The 23649-nt window shown below is 53.0% G+C and overlaps 1 protein-coding gene across 6 annotated transcripts in view; it reads right to left on the reverse strand.

The window, feature by feature from the left end:
• Nucleotides 1-23649, reverse strand: part of RNF213 (ring finger protein 213) — a 120557-nt gene that overhangs the window by 70963 nt on the left and 25945 nt on the right. For all 6 annotated transcript variants that reach the window (XM_012452752.2, XM_021666394.2, XM_021666393.2 and 3 more), the window contains 14 exons: nt 21931-22476; nt 21570-21671; nt 20359-20534; nt 19321-19479; nt 17872-18077; nt 17096-17379; nt 15420-15676; nt 12417-12614; nt 10577-10814; nt 10025-10080; nt 8269-8422; nt 4556-4711; nt 2910-2999; nt 1213-1335 (listed from right to left, as the gene is read on the reverse strand). In XM_012452752.2, the coding sequence (XP_012308175.2) occupies nt 1213-1335; nt 2910-2999; nt 4556-4711; nt 8269-8422; nt 10025-10080; nt 10577-10814; nt 12417-12614; nt 15420-15676; nt 17096-17379; nt 17872-18077; nt 19321-19479; nt 20359-20534; nt 21570-21671; nt 21931-22476 (2745 nt within the window). The remainder of the gene's footprint in view (nt 1-1212; nt 1336-2909; nt 3000-4555; nt 4712-8268; nt 8423-10024; nt 10081-10576; nt 10815-12416; nt 12615-15419; nt 15677-17095; nt 17380-17871; nt 18078-19320; nt 19480-20358; nt 20535-21569; nt 21672-21930; nt 22477-23649) is intronic.

The raw sequence follows: 23649 nt of genomic DNA on the forward strand, positions 1-23649 counted from the left end.
AGCCTGGGTAACAACAGCGAAACTCCGTCTCAAAAAAAAAAAAAAAAAAAAACCACCACCATTCAACCAATGAGAAACAGAAAGGAACTTCCACAAACTGACAACGGGCATCTATGAAAACCTCACGGCTGACATCACACCTGGCGGTGAAAGACCGAAAGCTCCTAAGATCAGGAACAAGACAAGGATGCCCTCTTTCACAAACACTTGTACTCAACACTGTACTGAAGGTTCTAGTCAGGGCAATCAGGCAAGAGAAAGAAATCAAAGGCATCCAGATTGGAAGAAGAGAAACTCTGTTCACAGATGATGTGATCTTATGTATAGAAAACTTAATTCCCTCTCACTCTCACACACACACACAATCTGAGCCAACAAATGAGCTCAGCAATGCTGCAGGACACGTGGACCAGCTGCGTGTCTAGACACCAGGAAGGAACAATCTGGAAATGGAATTCAGAAAACAATTCCAATGACAATAGCACCCAAAAAATACTTAGAAATTTAACAAAAGAAGTGCAAAACTTCAACCCTGGAAAACACAAAAACACCGTTAAAAGAAATTGGCCGGGCACGGTGGTCCACACCTGTAATCCCAGCACTCTGGGACGCTGAGGCAGATGGATCACCTGAGGTCAGGAGTTGTAGACCAGCCTGGCCAACATGGTGAAACCCCGTCTCTACTAAAAATACAAAAAATTAGCTGGGCGTGGTGGCAGGTGCCTGTAATCCCAGCTACTCGGGAGGCTGAGGCAGGGCAATCTCTACACAGGAGGCTGAGGACAATCTCTTCCTCTTTGCAGAAAATAGCTAAATAAATGGATAGAATTTTCCATTTCACACCTTTTGCTTCCATAAATGTTTGATAAGCCTTTGTAGTCTTTTCCTGCATACCTGCCAAGCAAGTGTTAACCATCAACCCAGCAGCACAGCGATAACGGCCACCTGAGGAGCGGCCTGCAAGCCCACCTGACTCGTGCCACACGGGGGGATTCCACAGAACACGCGCAGGACGGCACGAGCAGCAGGGACTGTGCGGCACGCCGAGAATGCAGAGAGAACTGGGTTTCGGCGCCACTGCCCTGGGCGAGGGAGGAGGCTGCCCACTTCCCAGCCGCTGAGTCAGCCCTAACAGGTGCTTTATCGCCCTTAGCTGTCCCGGGAGAACACAGCTGAGCCCGACACGCTTTCCCGGGGGGAGAGCCCGTTCACCTGGCAGGCTGAGCTCACGGCTTCAATGACGCACTTCTTGAAGGTCTTGGCCACACTGTCCTCCAGGCCTTCGGTGTCCCAGTGAGTACTGCAGTAGGCAGTGATCTGGGAGAGGGGCGTCTCCTGCAAAAACCGAAGAGGGGGTTTCAGAGCTTTCGGACGCAGCGCTCCAGTACTCTACGGGATGAAAGTGCTTTCGCCATTTTGACTTTCCCGCCATTTTTCCGTTCCCCCCAGTTTTAAGCTTCTCCCTGCCCCGCACCAGTGGACACGCAAGGCTGAAATTTCTAAGAGTCTCTTTTCCCACTCTGCAGAAAAAGCACCTGGCTTGTAAAAACAGGTAAGTTATGAGAAGTAAGTCATTTTCCTTGCTTCTGTTTTTCCTTTAAAGATCCACTTAACAGTTACATATAAAACTCTCATATCACATAAAAACTAATTTTTCTAGAGTCTCGGCATGAGGGGCATGTCTGTGTGTTCTCTGCCTGTGTTTAATGAGGCTCCTGTCACCAACAGGCCGCTCAGGCTTACTGCCTGTGAGCAGGCCTGGCTTCTCCTGTGCCCGGGGCCCCACTGATAGAGGCGAGAGGCAGAGAAATCCCAGTGAGACAGGAGTGAGTCCCTGGCAAAGCCCCACCTTCGGGCGGAAAAACCTGAGAACAGCCCAAAGTGAGAACTTCTGTCCCTGTGTACATCTCTCCCCATTGGTGCTTTTGGAGTAATGTCTTTTTACCAATCAAATGTTGCTTTTTCCAAAAATACCTACAGCCCACCTGCCCCCCATCCCATGCCTATAACGACCCCAGACTTGGTAGTGAGAGAGAAGTAGCTTGACTGGAGAGAGATGACTTGACTTCAGAGGGACAGCTGGACTTCGGAGGAGAGATGGTTTAACTTTAGAAAGACAGCTTGACTTCAGAGAAAAGCCAGCCAGAGCCAGCTGGACCAGAGGCAGATGACCTGCCTGACCCATCCCCTCTCCAGCTCCCCTCTCCACTGAGAGCCATTTCCATTACTGAATAAAATTCTCTGCCTTCACCATCCTTCAAGTGTCCAGGTGATGTCATTATTCTTGGATGCCAGACAAGAGCTCGAGACCTGCCAAGTGTGGGTACCCAAAAAAGGCTGTCACACCAGCCCTTTGCCCTCACTGGCAGAGAGCAGCCAGCCTAGGCAACAAGGCAAGGGGCCCACTGAGCTGGTAACACACCACGTCCGTAGACGGTGGAGCTAAAGCATTGTAACACGCTCTCTGGAGCTTCAGGGGCCGCAGACACCTCCACCTGGGCACTGCTGCAGGGCCCACACGGAGCTTGCTGTGCCAGCTCCCAAAGCAGCTGGCCAGATCCCACACGTGCTCGCTCATGTGCTCCCCCCCACGAGGGGTTGAACACGGTGGGCCAAGTAAACACGGCACCCCCATCTCAAGTTTGATGAAGGGATCAAGAAAAATCTTGCACCCCTATGAAGGTGAGATCCTGGGCCCTTGTTCCTCTCTGTCCTCTCAGTAAGACTCCAAAGCGCTCTTCTGGGGACAGACTACCAGGTCTGGATCAGAAACATAAATACGGAGCTGTGATTCACCCTGTCCCTGCCCACAGAGAGGCACCGCTGAGATCTCTCAGCTGTCGCTGATGGTCTGAGGTTCTCCAGCTTGACTTTATGCCCTGAAAAGAATGTCCCCCAACTTTTGGTACCTTTTTGAGCCTCCCTTCCATGTCTCTCAGCAATGACTCCTTCCAGCCATGCTCCATGGGGAAGTGGATTTCCACCAGCTGCCTCCAGACCTGCAAAATCCACAAACAGGTCACACCCACTCTCACAACTAACACAGCACGCAGGACTAGCGGGCACCAGGGCGCTCCCCCGGGTAGTGGCAGGTCATGGCGGCCCAGCTTGGCTTTCTAGAATCAGAGACCCAGCCAGGGGCCTCCACTGCTTTTGCACAACCGGCTTTTTATTCTAAAAAGATTTCTCTCCAACGTTATATTTGGAAAACTTTTGAACTTTCAGAAAGGTCACACGACGCCACCCACATTCGTTGAACGCCAATCCTGAGCGCTTCCCACGGCTGCTTTCCCTCTTCCTCTCCTTTGTGCTCACTCTTCCGTCTCTCTCCGTAAATGAGCATTTTCTCTCCCAAAACATGGGAAAGTGAAGTTTCAGGCGCCATGGCGCCTCGCCACAACATACCCGGGCAGGGTCTCCTGTGACCTCAGCCCGTCCCCGCACAACCCCAGTGCAGGTTTCCCGCTCGGGACGCGCAACGTGGAGAGGAGGACGCTGCCCACCAGGAGGTGGTCTCCACCCCCGTTCCTCCCGAGCTCCAGCTCCTGTTCTGACTGGATCCTACACACACGCGAGGGGACACATGCTGTACTTACTTAGCCCGTTCTCTTGTGCATTTACTTATCACATGTCTTTTCTAGAAGAGTTCCCTTGCCATTGTTTCCTTTTTCCTTTTAACATGTTGACAATTTTCAGAACTTCAGACCAACTGTTTTGTAGACTGTCTTTTGACCTGATTTGTCTCATAATTTCCCCATGATTTGATTCAGATTAAAATATCTTTGTCAGGGACATTATGAGGTTAAGCCACATGAAAATGAACTGTAAAAAAGTATTTTAGGAGACAGGGTCTCACTCTGACACCTGAGTTGGAGTGCAGTGGTGCAATCACAGCTCACTGCAGTCCTTCCACCCCGGCTTCCCAGAGACTTGGGATTATAGGCATCAGCCACTATGCCCAGACAAAAATGAAAATGAACTTTTTTTAGGTCAGGCATGTTCGAATATCCATCAACTCCACCACCAGCACCATCATCACCTCCACCACTATCATCACCATCACCTCCATCACCACCATCACCTCCAACACCACCTCCATCACCTCCATCACCACCGCCACCTCCACCACCTCTACCATCACCACCGCCACCTCCATCACCTCCACCTCCACCACCACCGCCACCTCCATCACCTCTACCATCACCATCACCACCTCCTCCAGACCATCATCATCACCACCGCCTCCATCACTACCATCGCCATCATCACCTCCACCATCACCTCCATCACCATCACCACCATCACCTCTACCACCACAGGGACTGTGCCCAGCCAAGGACACCAGGCAGTGCAGCAGCACTTTGCACCCAGCATCTGTCTGCCTCAGAGCCACCCTGCCGGATAGACAGGAGCTACTCCATGTTGTAGATGAAGAACCAAGGCTCAGGTGAAGGCCAACAACTGCCCCTGACCAGTAGCCTGTACCCTGTGATTTGAGGTCACGAGGAACCACAATCACTCACCTCCCTACCCAGAAGCCTTCAGCAACGCTTACCTCAATTTCCTCGGAGTACGTGAATTTAACACCTGAATATATGAGCATGTTCTTTGTAAAAACTTGTCGGAGCCACCTTTTCGTAACGGCAAGGGTCCCTTGGAAGACTGTTTGGACTAAATTATTTCCTGTTTCATCTCCCTGTCCTGCAGAATCCTGTTATCACACAAGAGGGACAGTCAGTCATCCTCGGCTGTGGACCGAGGTTCCCGGTGAGATGCCACACCCCCGCCTCTCTTCTCCGCTGGCATGGGCCGCTCAAGGAGTGGCTGCGCTGGCTAGAGGGGCGGCAAGCCTCTGCAGAAGCCCCCTTCCCAAAGCACTTCTGCTCCCGGGGGTTTCCGGGTTCACCCTGAATGTGGGTGATACGGGAGAAAAGAGGGAGGGAGGGAGGGAGGGAACGGCATCTGTGTCCTCCCCTGCAGGCCCAGGCAGCCTCTGTCCTGCCAATGAGCAGCCTCCCAGGCTGTGCCCAGGAGACCGAGGGGGAACAGCACGCCCAGAGGGGGCCCTGCAGACTCCCGGGCCTGCTCCTCAGACACAGCAGCCAGGCTCCTGACCCAGAGGTAAACCCAGGTTCCCTTCCCACTGTGCTACGCCAGACCCACCAGACCCACGGGCAAACCCCTCCTCCCCTGGGCTTAAGGCCTCCGGTATGCCTCCCTTCTCTCTCCCCTGCCTTCCCCTCCTCCCTCTTCGTCCTCCCCCTCCTCCCCCTTTCCTTCTCAGAAGCATTTCCCAGGAAGCATACAGGCCAGTGGACAGGGCCTCCCTCCTCCTGGGGGGAACCCACAGTCCCAGATTCATGTGTGGTCTTTTTCTTTATGGTTTTTTTTTTTTTTTTTTTTTGAGACAGAGTCTCTCTCTGTCTCTCAGGCTGGAGTGCAGTGGCACAATCTCAGCTCACTGCAACCTCCACCTCCCACGTTCAAATGATTCTCCTGAATCAGCCTCCCAAGTAGCTGGGATTACAGGTGCATGCCACCATGCCTGGCTAATTTTTGTATGTTTTAGTAGAGATGGGGTTTTGCCATGTTGGGCAGGCTGGTCTCAAACTCCTGACCCTCAGGTGATCCGTCCGCCTCAGCCTCCCGAGGTGCTGGGATGACAGGCATGAGCTGCTGTGCCCAGCCAGGTGTGTGGCATTTTTCTTAAGCACAGCCTGGCACATGGTGCAAGTGTCAGGAGCCACAGAACCTGGATGCGCTCAGGCGCTCACTGGTAGCTCTGAGTGGCCCGTGCCTTGAGGCAGCCAAGACGTGCTGGGCAAGTGGATGGGGCTGCTGCTGGGCGGGGCAGCCCGAGAGCAGGAGAGAGGAAGAGCCCACCGCAGGCAGGGGCACACAGCTTCACCAGCCCTGGGAAGGGCCAGGACGGGAAGATGCAGACAGGAGCTTTCAAAGCATGTAAGAGGGGCCGGGATGCAGGTGCTGCTGTGAAAGAGAAAGGGAGCGCCTGCAGAGAGGGCTGGGCACGGGGTGGGGACGGGGACGACAGCACATCGCGCAGGGGGAGGGGCGGACAGTCAGGAAACGAAACACGCACTGCTGAAGGTCCCCCAATGGCACAGCTCCTTCTAGAATAATCCAGCAGCACAGGCTGGGCAGCCATGACCAATAGCAACAACCCGAGTGACCGCCTGGAGGCTGCACACCCGCTCCGGAGCCTGACGCAGGCGCCTCATTCGCCAAGTGTCCCATCGACCCTGGAGCCGTCACGGCAGCAGCCACCCAAAAACGCGCATGCATTTTTGCTTTGTTTAATTTTAGTATTGCAAAGTTTCATTATTTTTTTTTATGGTTTGCTTTTATGGCACAGGTGGAGTATTTTGTCCATAATATGGATTAGACTTGATCTGAGATCCCAGCCAACATTTAAGAAAGTTATTTCTGTAGAAAATATATCCTAAGTAACTGACAAATTCCTTAATTTGGAAGTTGGCAGCCGCCTGGGATGGTTTAAATAGCAGCCACTCTGAAGAATGTGATCATCTTACCAATAATATTTATTCTTAAATTGTGTCTGTGGTATTTTAACGCAAGATAACTGAAAGGAAGAAAGAAGACACACTTAATTGTTTTCTATCACTAACGTCACAGTTCTGATTTGCAGTAATGTCCAAAAACAAATGATTGGCCCAGTGCAGTGGCTCACGCCTGTAATCCCAACACATTGGGAGGCCGAGGCAGGTGGATCACGAGTTCAGGAGTTCAAGACCAGCCTGGCCAAGATACTGAAACCCTGTCTCTATGAAAAATACAAAAATTAGCTGGGTGTAGTGGCTAATGCCTGTAATCCCAGCTACTTGGGAGGCTGAGGCAGGGAATTGCTTGAACCCGGAGGCGGAGGTTGCAGTGAGCTAAGATTGTACCACTGTACTCCAGCCTGGGAGTCAGAGTGAGACTCCACTTCAAAAAAAAAAACAAGCCAGGGGTGATGGCTCACAATCCCAGCACTTTGGGAGGCTGAGGTGGGTGGATCACTTGAGGTCAGTTTGAGACCAGCCTGGCCTACATGGTGAAACCCTGTCTCTACTAAAAATACAAAAATTAGCCAGGCGAGGTGGCAGGTGCCTGTAATCCCAGCTACTCGGGAGGCTGAGGCTGAGAACTGTTCGAACCCAGAAGGCAGGGGTTGCACTGAGCCAAGGTTGCACACTGCACTCCAGCCTGGGCCACAGAGTGAAACTCCATCTCCAAAAAAAAAAAAGGTCAGGTCGAGAGCAGTGGCTCATGCCTGCCATTCCAGTACTTTGGGAGGCCAAGGAGGGCGGATCACCTGAGGTCACAAGTTCAAGACCAGCCTGGCCAATATGGTGAAACCCCGTCTCTGCTAAAAATACAAAAATTAGTTGGGCATGGTGGCACACACCTGTGCAGAAGAATCACTTGAACCCGCCAGGCGGAGGTTGCAGTGAGATGAGATCACGCCACTGCACTGCAGACTGAGTGACAAGAGTGAAACTCCGTCTCAAGAAAAAAAAAGAACGAAAACAAATGATCAGTCTAAATATTAAATCTTACATCACTTTCAAACTGAAGCTCATGAACTCAAGTAGGTGAAAGCTGCACAGAGACAAAAAGGAAGGAACTACTGATCCCTGCGACCAGGCAGACGGAGCTCAGAGGCACGGCCCTGAGTGGGGAAAGCTGGACAGAGAAAGGTCAAGCTTGGAGACAGGTCACACTGATTTACGGGAGAAGTCACAACAGCGGCTCCCTTCGGGAGGGAGAAGCAGGGGCATCCTGCAACGGGACCTGGGATGTGGCCTGCAGCGGGGAACAGATGGCCGGTGCAGTGGCCTTTGTTACCATATTCAAGTGACAATGTAAAGGAGAACAATCAGGTGGGAAAGCCCATGTTTGGACATGGTCCCCAAGTTCTCTGCAAACAACAGAATCAAGAAAAAAGAAAAGTCATCTTCTGCCTGACCTCCAGGCCCTGCGCCAGCTCTCTGGTTTCCCCACGGCCAGCTGGCGGCCACACGTTAACTCCCCGCCTCGCTCCCACGAGGAGGCAGGAGCTCCAGCGCACCCCCCATGCCCGGAACGGAACCCAGCATCAAGGAGGTACCCAAGAAATGTCTGATGACGGAATCCCCGACTCCATCTCATCCCAGCATCCAGAATCAGTCTGTTTCCTTTCCAAATTGAGGCTGCTTGAAATCCCACTCCTATCCTGGGTGTGATACTTTGTGTGTTGACTCCACTTACCAGCAGAGGTAGAATTATAATCATCCTGCAGACGATCTCGGCAGATAAGGCCACCAGCTTGTAAAAGTTCGGCGTCTTTATAATGCTGCAGACGGCTTCATGGAGTTTCAGGCACACAGGCAGGCAGGAGGGTAACAAGGCCTCCTCGGAAATCCTGCCCCACAAAGAGTTCAGAGAAATCCCAGCAAGGATTTAGGAGAAGCCAGAAAATGTTAACTACTATCGATGACCAGCCCCTTCCTTTACGATAACCATCAAGAGGGGGTTTGTTTCACCTTAGCTAAGTTAACATTTGGAAAATCTCAATCACTCCTGACCTTGTGGCTAAGATAACAAGGAAGCGAGGTCCTCGTGTTGTAGCTCTGCGGTCCGAACTGTTCTAGCCAAAGCAAGCCCAAACCCTCCTCTGCGCTCCGGGATGTGAAACAGCAAGGGGTGTTTATTACTAGACATTAAAACACGACATAAATTTGAAGAAAACATTCAGAAAGAAACAGAAAGGCGTGAGGAAGAGAAAGAAATAGCAGAAGAGCGTGCAGCCGGTGCGGAATTGGCTCCAGGTCTGCTGAGACGGGGTTTTGTGTTTTCTGAGGGACACACGGACAGAGCGGGGACATGGGAGGAGAATTAGGAGGGACACTGAAGAAAAGTTGGTAGGATGGGGCTGGGAAGGCAGTGCGATAAAGGACTCCCTGGGCTGAGGCTGTGACACACAGTGGTGGGGGGGGTGGGGAGGCTGTGGGGGGAATCCTGAAGTCACAGGTGCTGGATCAACATCAGCAGAGACGTGAACGAAGACTGGAAATGCCCCAACGGATCAGAGAACACACATCCCATCGCTCGAGGGCACATTTCAGTGGTTCTGCATTCTGTCTGCTGGCCCCTCAGGGTATCAGAGGTCACACAAATTTGCAGGAGCAAATGATTTCAGATAATTATATAAAGCTACCTTTGATTTTTATTTTAAACTAAGTGTTAAAAAAACGCAGAACGCCCACCATGCATATGCAGTATCATGACCATTTACAAGTAATGGGGAAAAGATACAGTAAAAAAGACCGGAGGGAGAGACACCCAGATCTTAGCAGCTGATATCTATTATTTCCGCTTAAAAACAACAACAAAATAAAACCAACCAAACAAAAGACAGCTGGGCACGGTGGCTCACACCCGCAATCTCAGCACTTTGGGAGGCTGAGGTGGGCAGATCATGAGGTCAGGAGTTTGAGACCAGCCTGACCAACATGGAGAAACCCCATCTCTACTAAAAACACAAAATGAGTTGGGCATGGTGGTGCATGCCTGTAATCCCAGCTACTCGGGAGGCTGAGGCAGGAGAATCGCTTGAACCTGAGAGGCAGAGGTTGCAGTGAGCCGAGATCGCACCATTGCACTCCAGCCTGGGCAACAAGATCGAAACTCTGTCTCAAAAACAAAAACAAAAAAATTAGCCGGGTGTGGTGGCAGGCACCTGTAATCCTAGCTACTTAGGAGGCTGAGTCGGGAGGATCGCTTGAACAGGGAGGTGGAGGTTGCAGTGAACTGAGATCCCATCACTGCAGTCCAGCCTGGGTGACAGTGTCTCAAAAAACAAAAACAAACAAACAAAACAGACAACTCCATTAATAACTTGCGAAGAGCAGTGGGCCGCATATTAATTTATGACCTTGCCGTTACAACCGGAACTGCCAGTTATGGGGGTCACAGGAAGCCCCGGGGGCCGACGTGAGGGAGACTGCATCCGCTACCCACTTACTTGTCCTGGTAAGCGTCCAAGAGGTGCAACAGCATTTTTAAAATGCCCAGAACATCCTAAGGCAGTGAAGAAAAGAAAAACAGGACAGAAGGCATAACCATGACGCCACTGGGGTTGCTGAATCAGAGCTGAAGAAAATCCGGCATCAATTTCGTACACGTGTTTTTCTTCCTACAAACAAACTGATGCTCAGATGCTAATCTTACCTCTTTCACAGATAAAACTCAGGATTTATATTCATATCACTTTTTCCACCCAAAATATGTGAAAGGAACAATGGCAACCATGAAGCTCGTCACATGAATGAACCCTTCTCATCCCACCTTGCACAATCACAATGAAGGTTATTATTTCCTTGAACTCTATTTACCAAAACAGAAGAAGCTCAAGGAAATCAACCTTTATCCCTAACAGGTGATGAGCAGTCACGGCTCTCTAGACTGTGGCGCTTCACGGTCTGTTTATTATGAAAAAGAACCCTGATCTCTCCGTGTTTACTATCCAGTCTGCTTTTGCTAAGCCAGGACCCCAGAGGCGACTTCAGACACAAACCTCCCGATTCCGGTAGGAGATTTCCTCAAGTCCCAGCAGCCGGTAGTAAGTCCCGAGAAAGCAGTCCAGGACATGAGCAGGAAAAGACCCCAAGTGCTCAATGAAGTTCTCCATATACTGAGCCAGGTGACTCAGAGGCAGCAGGCTAAACCAGGATCGGAACAGAGGCTCGTCGATGTTCAGCAAATGCCTCTTACTGTCCATAAACTGAAGTAACGAACTCCTGCATGAGAGAAATCTGGACAGGGAAAAGAGTAGCAGTGAGATCAGTGAGGGAAGACAGAGGAAACAGTGCTGGAGCGATAGAAACAGTCCCAATTTCAAAAATGACTTAAATACTACTTGGAACTGGGCACGGTGGCTCACGCCAGTAATCCTAGCACTTGGGGAGGCAGAGGTGGGAGGATCACTTGAGCCGAGGAGCTCGAAACCAGCCTGGGAAACCTAGTGAGGCCCTGTCTCTACTTTAAAAATAAAATAAAGGCTATGTGGAAAACAAAGGTACGTAGTGAATCAAATGAAAAGTACAGAACAGCTTATTGAGAATTAACTTAATGGCCGGGCGCGGTGGCTCACGCCTGTAATCCCAGCACTTTGGGAGGCTGAGGCGGGAGGATCACGAGGTCAAGAGATCGAGACCACCCTGGCCAACATGGTGAAACCGCATCTCTACTAAAAATACAAAAATTAGCTGGGTGTGATGGCGCACACCTGTAGTCCCAGCTACTCGGGAGGTTGAGGCAGGAGAATCGCTTGAACCCGGGAGGCGGAGGTTGCAGTGAGCCGAGATCATGCCACTGCACTCCAGCCTGGGTGACAGAGCGAGACTCCACCTAAAAAAAAAAAGAAGAAAAGACAAGAAAAAGAAAACGTTGTTCACAAAGTACTGTTAAGAGAAACAAGCAGGTTGTAAGCCAGAATAAAAGCATGTCATTTGTAGCTGTGTACATAAAACACCCACGAATCCAAATTTGGAAAAAATCAAAAACATGTGTGCCGCCATATTAACAATGGCCGTCTCTGGGGTTACAGGTCATTTTTGTATTCTTTTATTTTTTACTTTTTTTTTTTTTAGACTGAGTCTCACTCTGTCACCAGGCTGGAGTGTAGTGGCGTGATCTCGGCTCACTGCAACCTCTGCCTCCCGGATTTAAGCGATTCTCCTGCCTCAGCCTGCAGAGTAGCTGGGACTACAGGCGCATGCCACCACGCTGGCTAATTTTTTATATTTTTATTATTTGTAGTAGAGACGATGTTTTACCATGTTAGCCAGGATGGTCTCGATCTCCTGACCTTGTGATCCGCCCGCCTTAGCCTCCCTAAGTGCTGGGATTACAGGCATGAGCCACCGTACCCAGCACATTTTGTATTCTTGATCTTTTTTTTTTTTTTTGAGACAGAGTCTCGCTCTGTCACCCAGGCTGGAGTGCAGTGGCACAATCCCAGCACACTGCAACCTCCACCTCCCAAGTTCAAGGGATTCTCCTGCCCCAGCCTCCTGAGTAGCTAGGATTATAGATGCGTGCCACCACGCCCGGCTAAATTTTTTTTTCTTTAGTAGAGATGGGGTTTCACCATGTTGGCCAGCCTGGTCTCGAACTCCTGACCTCAGGTGATCCAGCCGCCTCGGCCTCCCAAAGCGCTGGAATTATAGGCGTAAACCACTGTGCCCAGCATATTATTGATAGTTTTGATGTCTTAAAATGTTAGAAGAGCATGTGTTAGTTCTGTCGTTAGAATGAGGGATGGATTCACTGCAGAGCCCGCCGGGACTCCGGGCACACAGCACAGCGGTCATTCTTCCCAGATTCACGTGGGTAAGTACAACTCTACCACTTACGGGTCTAGCATTTGTTTCCGCCACTGTGAGAAGTGGATTCCTTCCAGGGCAGCCCAGGCGTCCTCAGGCTGGCTCCAGGCGTCCTTGGGCCGTGGGGCCAGCTCCTTACAGCAGTGTAGGACCGGCAGGGCGCCCATCCAGTGGCACAGCCTTCTGTCCATGCACCTCAGGCACAGTTTCATCAGGTACTCATGCCACCTGGAAGGGAATAAAGATCCCACAGTGAGCTGTCGGCCAGGGGGTTTTCTCCCTGGGGGTCTGACGTCCCAACAGGAAGCAATCACCACACACACAGAGCAGGAGGAGCACCCCAACGCGCCTGAGCAGAGTAACCAACACAGGACACACGGCTTCCCTCAGCCCCAGCCAAGCCCTCGCTGAATCCTCACAACAAACTCCCAGGGCAGGGGAGGAATCTCAGGTGCAGGGGTCCTGGCTAAGTAGTCAATACAGGGTCCTGCCATTCAGGGCTGGGATTTGAATGCAGGCCATCTGGCAGCAGTAAATCTAAATAGAAAGCAACTTGTAAAATATATTTTTATCGCTTAAGAGACAGGGTCTCGCTGTCATCGAGGCAGTGCTGTGGTGTGGTCGCGGATCACTGCAACCTCGAACTCTTGGGCTCAAGAGCGCTCCTGTGGTGGTGCCCCTATAATGCCAGCACGCGAGCTCTGCCTCTCCAGGGCTGGAATTACAGGTGCACCACCACACTCAGCTCAACTGTTTGTTTTTGAGACCGAGTCTCGCTCTGTCACCCAGGCTGGAGTGCAATTGCGCGATCTCGGCTCATTGCAACCTCTGCCTCCAGGGTTCAAGCGATTCTCCTGTCTCAGCCTCCCAAGTAAGTGGGACTACTGGTGCATGCCACCACGCCTGGTTAATTCTTTGTATGTTTACTAGAGATGGGGTTTCACCATGTTGGCCGGAGAAATTTTGTATTTTAATTTTTGTTTCCCAGGCTGATCCCAACCTCCTGGTCTCAAGCAATCCTCCTGCCTCAGCCTCCCAAAGCGCTGGGATTACAGGTGTGAGCCACAATGCCTGGACAAAACAACTTTTTTTTTTTTTTGAGATGGAGTCTTGCTCTGTCATCCAGGCTGGAGTTCAGTGACAAAATCTCGGCTCACTGCAGCCTCTGCCTCCCGAGTAGCTGGGACTATAGGAGTGCACCAACACACCCAGCTAATTTGTGTATTTTTAGTAGACACAGGGTTTCACCATGTTGGCCAGGATGGTCTTAATCTCCTGACCTCGTGATCTGTCCGCCCCGGCCTCCCAAAGGTGTGAGCCACCACTGCACCCAGCCCAAGACAACTTCTTAAATGTAAGGGGTGAGCCTATACAGAGCACCTGTGAATCTCCCACAGTCAAAATATATTCACGAGTCCTTATACTTGAAACCCTGGAACTAACTTCGTACACTGCCTTGCCACCATTCCTCCTCTGTCAAAATGTGCAATGTATAGTCGGGTGTTTTATATTTGTAAAACCAGGCCAGGCACAGTGGCTCATGCCTATAATCCCAGCACCTTGGGAGGCTGAGGCGGGCGGATCACTTCAGCTCAGGAGTCAAGACCACCGTGGCAACATGGTGAAACCCCATCCCTACAATAAATACAAAAACTAGCTGGAAGTGGTGGTGTGCCTCTGTAGTCCTTCCTAGCTACTCAGGAGGCTGCAGTGAAAGAACCACCTGAGCCTGGGACGTTGAGGCTGCAGTGAGCCGTGATCACTCCGCTGCACTCCAGCCTGGGGGGACAGAGTAAGACCCTATCTTAAAACAACAAATAAATAAATGTGTAAAACCAAGAGGCAGATGTCATGATAAGACGTGCTAATCAGGAAAGGCTACCTGGTGTCATTCTTGAGTTCAAATCAATGCACATAGGCTGGGTGTGGTGGCTCACACCTGTAATCCCAGCACTTTGGGAGGCCGAGGTGGGCAGATCACAGGGTCAGGAGTTCGAGACCAGCCTGGCCAACATGGTGAAATCCCATGTCTACTAAAAATACAAAAATTAGCTGGGCATGGTGACGCACACCTATAATCCCAGCTTCTCGGGAGGCTGAGACAGGTGAGTTGCTTAAATCCAAGAGGTGGAGTTTGCAGTGAGCCGAGATCACTCCACTGCACTCCAGCTTGGGTGACAGAGCAAGACTCTGTCTTTAAAAAACAAACAAACAAAAAATCAACCCATGCAGAGCGAATGCTGGGAGACTGTGCCCATCAGAGCTCGCTGGGTTCTGAGCAGGTCTTCCCGCCCAGTCAAAGGTCATCGCCTTCTCAGCACCAAACCTTTCAGGCCCAGGACGGTCACACCGTGTTTCCTGAACTAGACACAGCACAGGCAGAGGCATGGAGAACATCATGCTGCCTCTGCAGGTGTCCTTGAGTGGATGTGTTCAGGCCAGCATCGCACCACGACCTCCTAAATACGCACACACAGAGTCTGTTCATGATATGACGCGAAGCTTTAAAAAGCAGGGTATTCAGACCTGGCGCGGTGGCTCACGCCTGCAATCCCAGCACTTAGGGAGGTCGTGGCAGGCAGATCACTTGAGGTCAGGAGTTCAAGACCAGCCTGGCCAAAACAGCAAAAACCCATCTCTACTAAGAATACAAAAATTAGCTGGGAGTGGTGGCGTGCGCCTGTAGTCCCCGCTACTGAGAGGCCTGAAACAGGAGAATTGCCTGAACCTGAGAGGCGGAAGCTGCAGTGAGCCGAGATCACGCCACTGCACTCCAGCCTGGGCCACAGAGTGAGACGCCGTCTGAACAACAACGAAAAAAGCAGGATATTCAAAGGAGACAGAATATCACAAAATTACAAAAAAGACAGATGCTAGGAAAGCTGCTGAAGTGAGCACAGTGAATGGTAGAATCGGGGGGTTTATTTCTTCCCTGCGTGCTTTCAGCCAATCTAGTCAAGCACTTATTTTTGCAATCAGAGAAAATTATTATAATAGCTATAAAATCATTTTGACAAAAAATAACAACAATACCCCTGAGCTGTCCCAAGGATGTGGCTTAGGTCATTGTGAAGCTCGTCCGGCGAGCTGGCATCTGAGGCCAGGAGGTGACACATGGTGGCCAACTTGTCTTCTGTTAAGAAAAAATCAATTTTTTCCACCATAAAAAGGACAATCAGGCCCATTTTCAATTTGCTCCTCACTGGGCAGTCTTCAGGCAAAGAGTCCCCACTTCCGTCCAGAAATGGTGCCATCTGCTTTTTCAGATATTTCCACAGGTCTTTCTTCACCTGATGGTGGGAGGAAAGGAAGATGCATGAACCGTGGGCTTGAAGTCACCGGCGCTGTCCAGAGCTGCCGCAGCACCACAGCTAAGCCAGCAGACCCCATCCGTGACCCCACCGCACCTGCGGAAGCCGCGGGAGCAGCCGTGGCACAGCCAGCACCCTGGCACGAGGGCTCAGCAGGACTCAGTCGGGAGCAGCCATGGCACAGCCAGCACCCTGGCACGAGGGCTCAGCAGGGCTCAGCCGGGAGCAGCCATGGCACAGCCAGCACCCTGGCACGAGGGCTCAGCGGGGCTCAGCCAGGAGCTGCCATGGTGTAGCCAGCACCCTGGCACGAGGGCTCAGCAGGACTCAGCCGGGAGCAGCCATGGCATAGCCAGCACCCTGGCACGAGGGCTCAGCGGGGCTCAGCCAGGAGCAGCCATGGTGTAGCCAGCACCCTGGCACGAGGGCTCAGCAGGGCTCAGCCGGGAGCAGCCATGGTGTAGCCAGCACCCTGGCACGAGGGCTCAGCAGGGCTCAGCCGGGAGCAGCCATGGTGTAGCCAGCACCCTGGCACGAGGGCTCAGCGGGGCTCAGCCAGGAGCAGTGGTGGCACAGCCATGGCACGAGGGCTCAGCGGGGCTCAGCCAGGAGCAGCCGTGGCGCAGCCGGCACCCTGGCACGAGGGCTCAGCAGGGCTCAGCCAGGAGCAGCCGTGGTATAGCCAGCACCCTGGCACGAGGGCTCAGCAGGGCTCAGCCAGGAGCAGCCATGGCACAGCCAGCACCCTGGCATGAGGGCTCAGCGGGGCTCAGCCAGGAGCAGCCATGGTGTAGCCAGCACCCTGGCACGAGGGCTCAGCGGGGCTCAGCCAGGAGCAGCCATGGCACAGCCAGCACCCTGGCACGAGGGCTCAGCGGGGCTCAGCCAGGAGCAGCCATGGTGTAGCCAGCACCCTGGCACGAGGGCTCAGCGGGGCTCAGCCAGGAGCAGCCGTGGCGCAGCCGGCACCCTGGCACGAGGGCTCAGTGGGGCTCGGCCAGCAGCAGCCGTGGCGCAGCCGGCACCCTGGCACGAGGGCTCAGCGGGGCTCAGCTTCACCTCACAAACAGCTCCAGGCTGGCCTGAAACCCGCCCAGGCTGCACCACGGTGTCTGGGGAGGTTCAGTGAGGGAGGGTCCACGTTCCTCCCACTCCCTCTCCAAGGCCAGGGGAGGACTCAGGACCGGTGCTGGGGCAGGGCTCAGATTACACCCAGGAAAAGGAGGAAAAGGGGGATGGCAGAGAAATCCCGAGAGGCAGTGGTGGGAGAAAAGGTCAGAAAGTTCCACACACTCCCATCTGCATCCCGGCCCACAGAGTCAAGGGGTCATCTGGCCACTAGCAGGTCAGGTGAGGCCCGTGCCCAGAAGGCAGAGCAGCGGGTGACAAGCCTGATACCTCTTTCTCCCCATACTGCAAAGCGGTCCACGACTGTGGGCGTCCTTCATAAATCATAGGCTCTCGCAGGACAAAGTAAAACTGCTGGAACTGTGTGAAGAAGCTGTTCAAATTGATGGTGTCCCAGGCCTGCAGGATGCTGAAGATGCTGTCCAGCATGACCACGGAGGCAATCTGCTTCCCCTTCACCACTTTCTTCCTCACCCCATCTGTGACGTGGCTCACTAATTTCGCAATTGTCCCAGGAGGCGTCATACAAACTATGTCATCGTACTGATGCCAGTCTAAGAGGGGCAGACAGAACAAGAGCGTACCTAAGACCATCAAAACCCTGCAGACTGGCCGGGCGGGGTGGCTCACGCCTGTGATCCCAGCACTTTGGGAGGCCAAGGTGGGCGGATCACCTGAGGTCAGAAGTTCGAGACCACCCTGGCCAACATGGTGAAACCCCATCTCTACGAAAAATATAAAAATAAGCAAGATGTGGTGGCAGGCTCCTGTAGTCCCAGCTACTCAGGAGGCTGTGGCAGGAGAATTGCTTGACCCTGGGAGGCGGAGGTCGCAGTGAGCAGAGATCACACCACTGCACTCCAGCCTGAACGACAGAGCGAGACTCTGTCTCAAACAACAACCCATGGCTGGGGCGGGGCCGAGGCAGAGCAAAGAGGACCTCACTGCCCAGGCAAAGTCTGCGCTCTCCAGAGAGACGCGTCCAGTCCCGCAGGCCTGGCACCTGCAGTCCGGAGGGGTGAGCAGAGCCTGCTGCCATGACTTACCTCCTGAGCCCAACAGAAGGGAAGATTTTATGTACAGACAGCGGTTGACATACTCCCCGTCCTTCTGCGGGGACTTGTAGATGAACTCATACTCAGTAGAGCCCTTGTCATTAAAAATGACGTACTTATAAGGAATATATTTATTCACGTTCTTCTTGGAAATGACGGCACTGCCTTCAACAAGAACGCCATCATGATGTAAGTCTCTGGGAATGAACAGGACACAGTGGGTTACCCAAAATTCCTATGCTGGAAATTTCAGTTCTTCTCAAACACAACATGGAGTGCAAAGCTATAAATTGATGCTGACCAAGAGGAGGCTTCTAGAACAAGAAAAAGAAAAAAAAAACTGGCAAGGCTAGGTTCAGTGGCCCATGCCTGAAATCCCAACACCATGGGAGGCTGAGAAGGGAGGACTGCTTGAGTCCAGGAGATCAAGGCTGCATTGAGCTATGATCCCACCACTGCACTCCAGCCTGGGTGACAGAGCAAGACCCCGTCTCGGAAAAACAAAGCTGGGCACGGTGGCCCAGGAGATTGAGGCTGCAGTGAGTCATGATTGCACCATGCACTCCAGCCTGGGCAATAGAGCAAGATCCCCTCTCTAAAAAGAAAGAAGAAATTTATAATAAATAAAGAAATAATACTTAAAGAAAAAAAAGTCCGTGATGAAATATGACACAGAAATGTATGGGCAGGAAGAGCTGTCTCAAATATTCATCTTTCAGAAGCTGAAGAGTGTCATCAACTTACTTGATAAAAATTATTTAAAGGCCTGGGTGCAGTGGCTCACACCTGTAATCCCAGCACTTAGGGAGGCCAAGTCGGGTGGATCACCTGAGGTCAGGAGTTTGAGACCAACTTGGCCAAATGGTGAAACTCTGTTTCTACTAAAAATACAAAAATTAGCTGGGCGTGGTGGCAGGTGCCTGCAGTCCCAGCTACTCAGGAGGCTGAGGCAGGAGAATCGCTTGAACCGGGGAGGTGGAGGTTGCAGTGAGCCGAGATCGCACCACTGCACTCCAGCCTGGGCAACAGAGCGAGACTCCGTCTCAAAAAAGAAAAAGACTTGGCCGGGCGCGGTGGCTCACGCCTGTAATCCCAGCACTTTGGGAGGCCGAGGCGGGTGGATCACGAGGTCAACAGATCGAGACCATCCTGGTCAACATGGTGAAATCCCGTCTCTACTAAAAATACAAAAAATTAGCTGGGCATGGTGGTGCATGCCTGTAATCCCAGCTACTCAGGAGGCTGAGGCAGGAGAATTGCCTGAACCCAGGAGGCGGAGGTTGCGGTGAGCAGAGATCGCGCCATTGCACTCCAGCCTGGGTAACAAGAGTGAAACTCCATCTCAAAAAAAAGAAAAAGACTTTTTAAAAATACGTGTCACAGACTGGGCATCCTACGCCTTCCCTGAGGGATTCCTTCCAAGCCTGCAGACACGCTCACCTGGTGCAGTGCAGCTCACAGACATTCCTGTTCCATTCCGGCTCCCCAAGTTCTTTTCCCCCTCTGATGAAGACTTTATGGTGGTCAGGATTGAATGGGAAATCTTTAGAGATGATGGCGTGAAAGTACACAGTGACTCCTCCGCCTGGGCTCAGCGTGCTGGTGGAAAGCCAAATGGAAACCTGATTCCTGTGAGATCTGTTCACCTGCCATGTGCATCCAAGCACATGCACACATACATAAACACACAGAAACACATGCGTGCATATATACGCACATGCACACGCACACACATGCACGCGCACACATGCATGCGCACACACATACATGCATGCCCACACGCGCACGCACGCATGCACATGCACACACATACATGCATGCACATATGCATGACCACACATGTACACATGCGCGTGCACACATGCACACATGCATACACACGCACACATGCACACATGTACATGCACACACAAATACACATGTATTTGCACACACGCCCGTGCACACACACAAATGCACACACGTGTGCACACACCACATGCAGACATGCACGTGCATACAAATGCACACATGCACATACGTGCACACACAAATGCACACAAATGCACACACACATGATCCTTGTGTTCATAATGTGCATTATCACACCCTAATAAAATGCAAGCATGTCCACATCTCTGACACACTGCTCACTGTGTGATCCTCTCTTCCCTGCCTCCAAAATGGAGGAAGAAGAGGTGGCCAGTCCCTGCCCATCTCTGAAGTGCTGGGAGGCACCAGCAGGCATCTGGGCCAGAATAGCCCCTCTCCTGGGTTCCCAAAGGCCCTCGCTGACTCCGGGACCCCACGGGCTATCAGGAAGCATGGAACTGGCACAGGTGCCCAGTCACACCCACCTCCTAAGCAGTTCCCTTTTCCCCCAGAGTTGAACCTGCCAAAGCAGCTGACTAGAAGGGTAGCCTGGGTATACCCTGGGAGCTGAGCAGGGAGGGGTAAGCCCGGGCTCTCAGGCAGGGTCTCCTGAGGGGGCACCCCTACCTCGGCTTCACTTCCTGGACACCCGCTTTCTGGTTTTTTTGCTCCTCCTTTTTCCCAGCAACTGCACTTCTGTTCTGCCCCTCTGGCTTCTTGGGGTCTTCAGGCTCCCCTCGCTCGTTTTTACCGACGTTCTCCCCAGCAGCAGCCTTCTCGTCCCTGGTCTTGGTCTCAGCTTCCTGGAACAAGGAACCAGACCCTGACCTTCACGGCCAGCATCCAGACCTTCACGGCCAGCATCCACGTGTTCCTCCAGACCCTGACCTTCACGGCCAGCATCCACGTGTTCCTCCAGACCCTGACCTTCACGGCCAGCATCCACGTGTTCCTCCTCTTTTTTTTTTTGAGACAGAGTCTTGCTTTTGTCGCCCAGGCTGGAGTGCAGTGGTGCGATCTCAGCTCACTGAAACCTCCACCTCCCAGACTCAATCGATTCTCCTGCCTCAGCCTCCCACGTAACTGGGATTACAGACACACGCCACCATGCCTGGGCAATTTTTGTATTTTTAGTAGAGATGGGGTTTCACCATGTTGGCCAGGCTGGTCTCAAACTCCTGATCTCAGGCGATCCGCCCGCCTCAGCCTCCCAAAGTGCTGGGATTACAGGCATGAGCACCTGCACCCGGCCCAGCCTCCACATAGACCTCTACAGCAGATGCTTCTCACAGCAGACAGAATGGCCATGACCCTTCCCTGCTCGGGGCCTTCCAGTGCCGCTGGGGCACTGATCGCAGCCCCCAGGGGCCCCGCTCTCCGTTCTCATTGGTGGCTTCTCCTTTCCCAACTCCTCCTGAGGGCACTAGCATCCCTGTTGCTCTGGGAACAGCCCCCCCCCACTACCCCAGGGCATCTGCACATGACCTGCCCATTGTCTGCGACACATCCCAGACACCTCCATGGCTCACCCCTCACCACCTCCTCAGGGAGGCCTTACCCGGCCAGGCAGGCCGTGGGAGTCACGTTCCCTCAGAGGCCACATTCCCTTGGGGCCCACCCCAGTGCCCTTCCACCCTGCCCCCACGCCTTCTCACTGCCAAATTCAGTTTCCTGCCTCTCTCTCTTCTAGAATGTGAGCACCCTGAAAGCCAGGGCTTTGTCTGGATCATGGCTGTATCCCTGGCACTTAAATATCCACTGAATAATTAAATGAAAGAGGGGCAGCTGTGGGCAGGACGAGGGCCTCCTGGAGCCGCAGGCAGGAAGGAGACACAGACCTGGCAGCGTGTTTCGGAAGCAGGAGTGGTTGCTGGTTTCATCATCTGGCTCTTTCCAGCCCCTTCAACCGCACTGGCTGGCTCAGCTGCAGCATCACCTTCCTGAAAGACCCCAAACACCAGAGCCAAGGTGACAAAATGGGCCAGGGCGACTCCAACTCAATGGTTTCAGTTGTCTGCCACAAGCCGAGGGATGGGGTGGGCCGGCACCCCGGTGGAGGGGCAGCCGTCCCACTCCCACCCAGGGAGCGGAGCCCAGAGGACGCCCTCCCTGGCAGGGAAGCGACACCAGCACCTCGCAGCAGAGCCCAGGTGCCAAGGGCTCGGTGCCACCCCCGGCCATCCCTCCTGGATGACTCACCCCAGAGGCTGGGGCTCCTATCTGCTGCCTGGTGGTCTGCGGTTCTGTCCTGGGCTGAGAGCTGCCCACTTTGGACTCAGGCAACAGGAGCTCTTGGGTAGCATCTTCAGTCCCAGAATGGCCTTCACCAGCAGAGGTGGGGGGACTGGCCCCCTCCTGGGACAGGCCTCTGCCCCCAGAGGAGATGGAGGCATCCTGGTCCTCCCCTTCCGTGTGGTCCTGAGGCTGGGGGCTGCTCTGAGCCCTGCCTCCCATGGCCACTCCTGCCTCTCCTGAAGCCTGAGCCTGCAGGGGGCTGTCACCAACCTCGGTGGGCACATAGGGGCCATCACCCTCCAGTGGCATGGTGCCTGTGCCTGGAGGCTGGCTGGGCTGGCCCGTCCGGCCACTCTGCTGGGCTTGGCTGTGGGGCAGGGCTGTGTCCTGAGGCGCCGGGTTTGAAAGCAAAGTCAGATGACAGAGGCTGGCAGGAGACAGGGGCAAGGAAGCCAGCTCTGAGGAAGCGGAGTCGTTTGGATTATTTTTCTTCCTTTTCTTCTTTTTGCTCTAAACAGAAAGAGAGACACTCACTTTACTTCTTAGATTCACTCTACCCCGTGTTTCCCCCCAGCTTTCTCTTCCATTTCTCAGCTACATCAAGCTTGGCTCGACCAAAGTACCTAGCATCTGTTAAATCTGCAAGTTCTTGGGAAGAATGAAATTAACAAGCAAGAGTGGGGGGTGGGCAGGGTCAGGGGCAAGTGGCCTTGAAGCCCTGGCCACACTCAGCACAGTCACGGCCAGGCTAAGACCCTCACACGGGCTCACTGCTTACTGGACATCCACTGAGATGGATTTTTATTTTTTTTATATTCATTTTTTGAGACAAAGTCTTCCTCTGTCGCCCAGGCTGGGGTGCAGTGGTGCGATCACGGCTCACTGCAGACTCGACCTCCTGGGCTCAAGTGATCCTCTCACCTCAGCCTCCTGAGAAGCTGAGACCACAGGTGGGCACCACTGTACCCAGCTAATTTTTTGTTCTTTTTTTGGAGAAACGGGGTTCCACCATGTTGCCCAAGCTGAGTTTGAACTCTTGGGCTCAAGGGATCTGCCCACCTCGTCCTCCCAAAGTCCTGGGATTACAGGCATGAACCACCACACCCAGCTGGTTTTAAAAAAGTGTTTTGTAGAGACAGAGTCTCACTATGTTGCTCAGGCTGGTCTCCAATTCCTAGGTGCAAGCAATCCTCCCACCTCGGCCTCCCAAAGTGCGGGATTACAGGCATGAGCCACCGTGCCCAGCCTGGTTTTGAGCATTAGGAAGCACACAGGCTTTCCACGTTTTATGCACCTCAATGAAAAGATTTCGTACACGAAATTTGAAATGAGAAGGAGACTGGAAACTGAGCAGAAGCTCACCCCACGCCCTCAGCAGGCACAGCCAGGCTCGAAGGCACATCCAGGTTCAAGGGCACGGTCCCCACCTTGGGAACCAGGACCGCAGCTGGTGGGAAGAGGCTGCCAGGACCCTGGGACCCCCGCAGGGATCGGGCCCCTGCCTCCCAGGGGACAGTGCTCAGGGTGCGTGCTGATCGGGTCACCTCAGGAAACTGATTTGCAGATCCCTTGAAACCTGGTGATGTGTGATGAGGCCCCGAACCGCCAGGCAGTAAGTGTGAGCCTGTGCCCCCTCCACGCCCCCCTGTCCCCTGCACCCCCATGCCCAGGAAGACCTGCACA

The sequence above is a fragment of the Aotus nancymaae genome, unplaced genomic scaffold (genome assembly GCF_030222135.1).
Source record: "Aotus nancymaae isolate 86718 unplaced genomic scaffold, 86718_ANA_hifiasm-v0.15.2.pri h1tg000089l, whole genome shotgun sequence".
Taxonomy (NCBI): Eukaryota; Metazoa; Chordata; class Mammalia; order Primates; family Aotidae; genus Aotus; species Aotus nancymaae.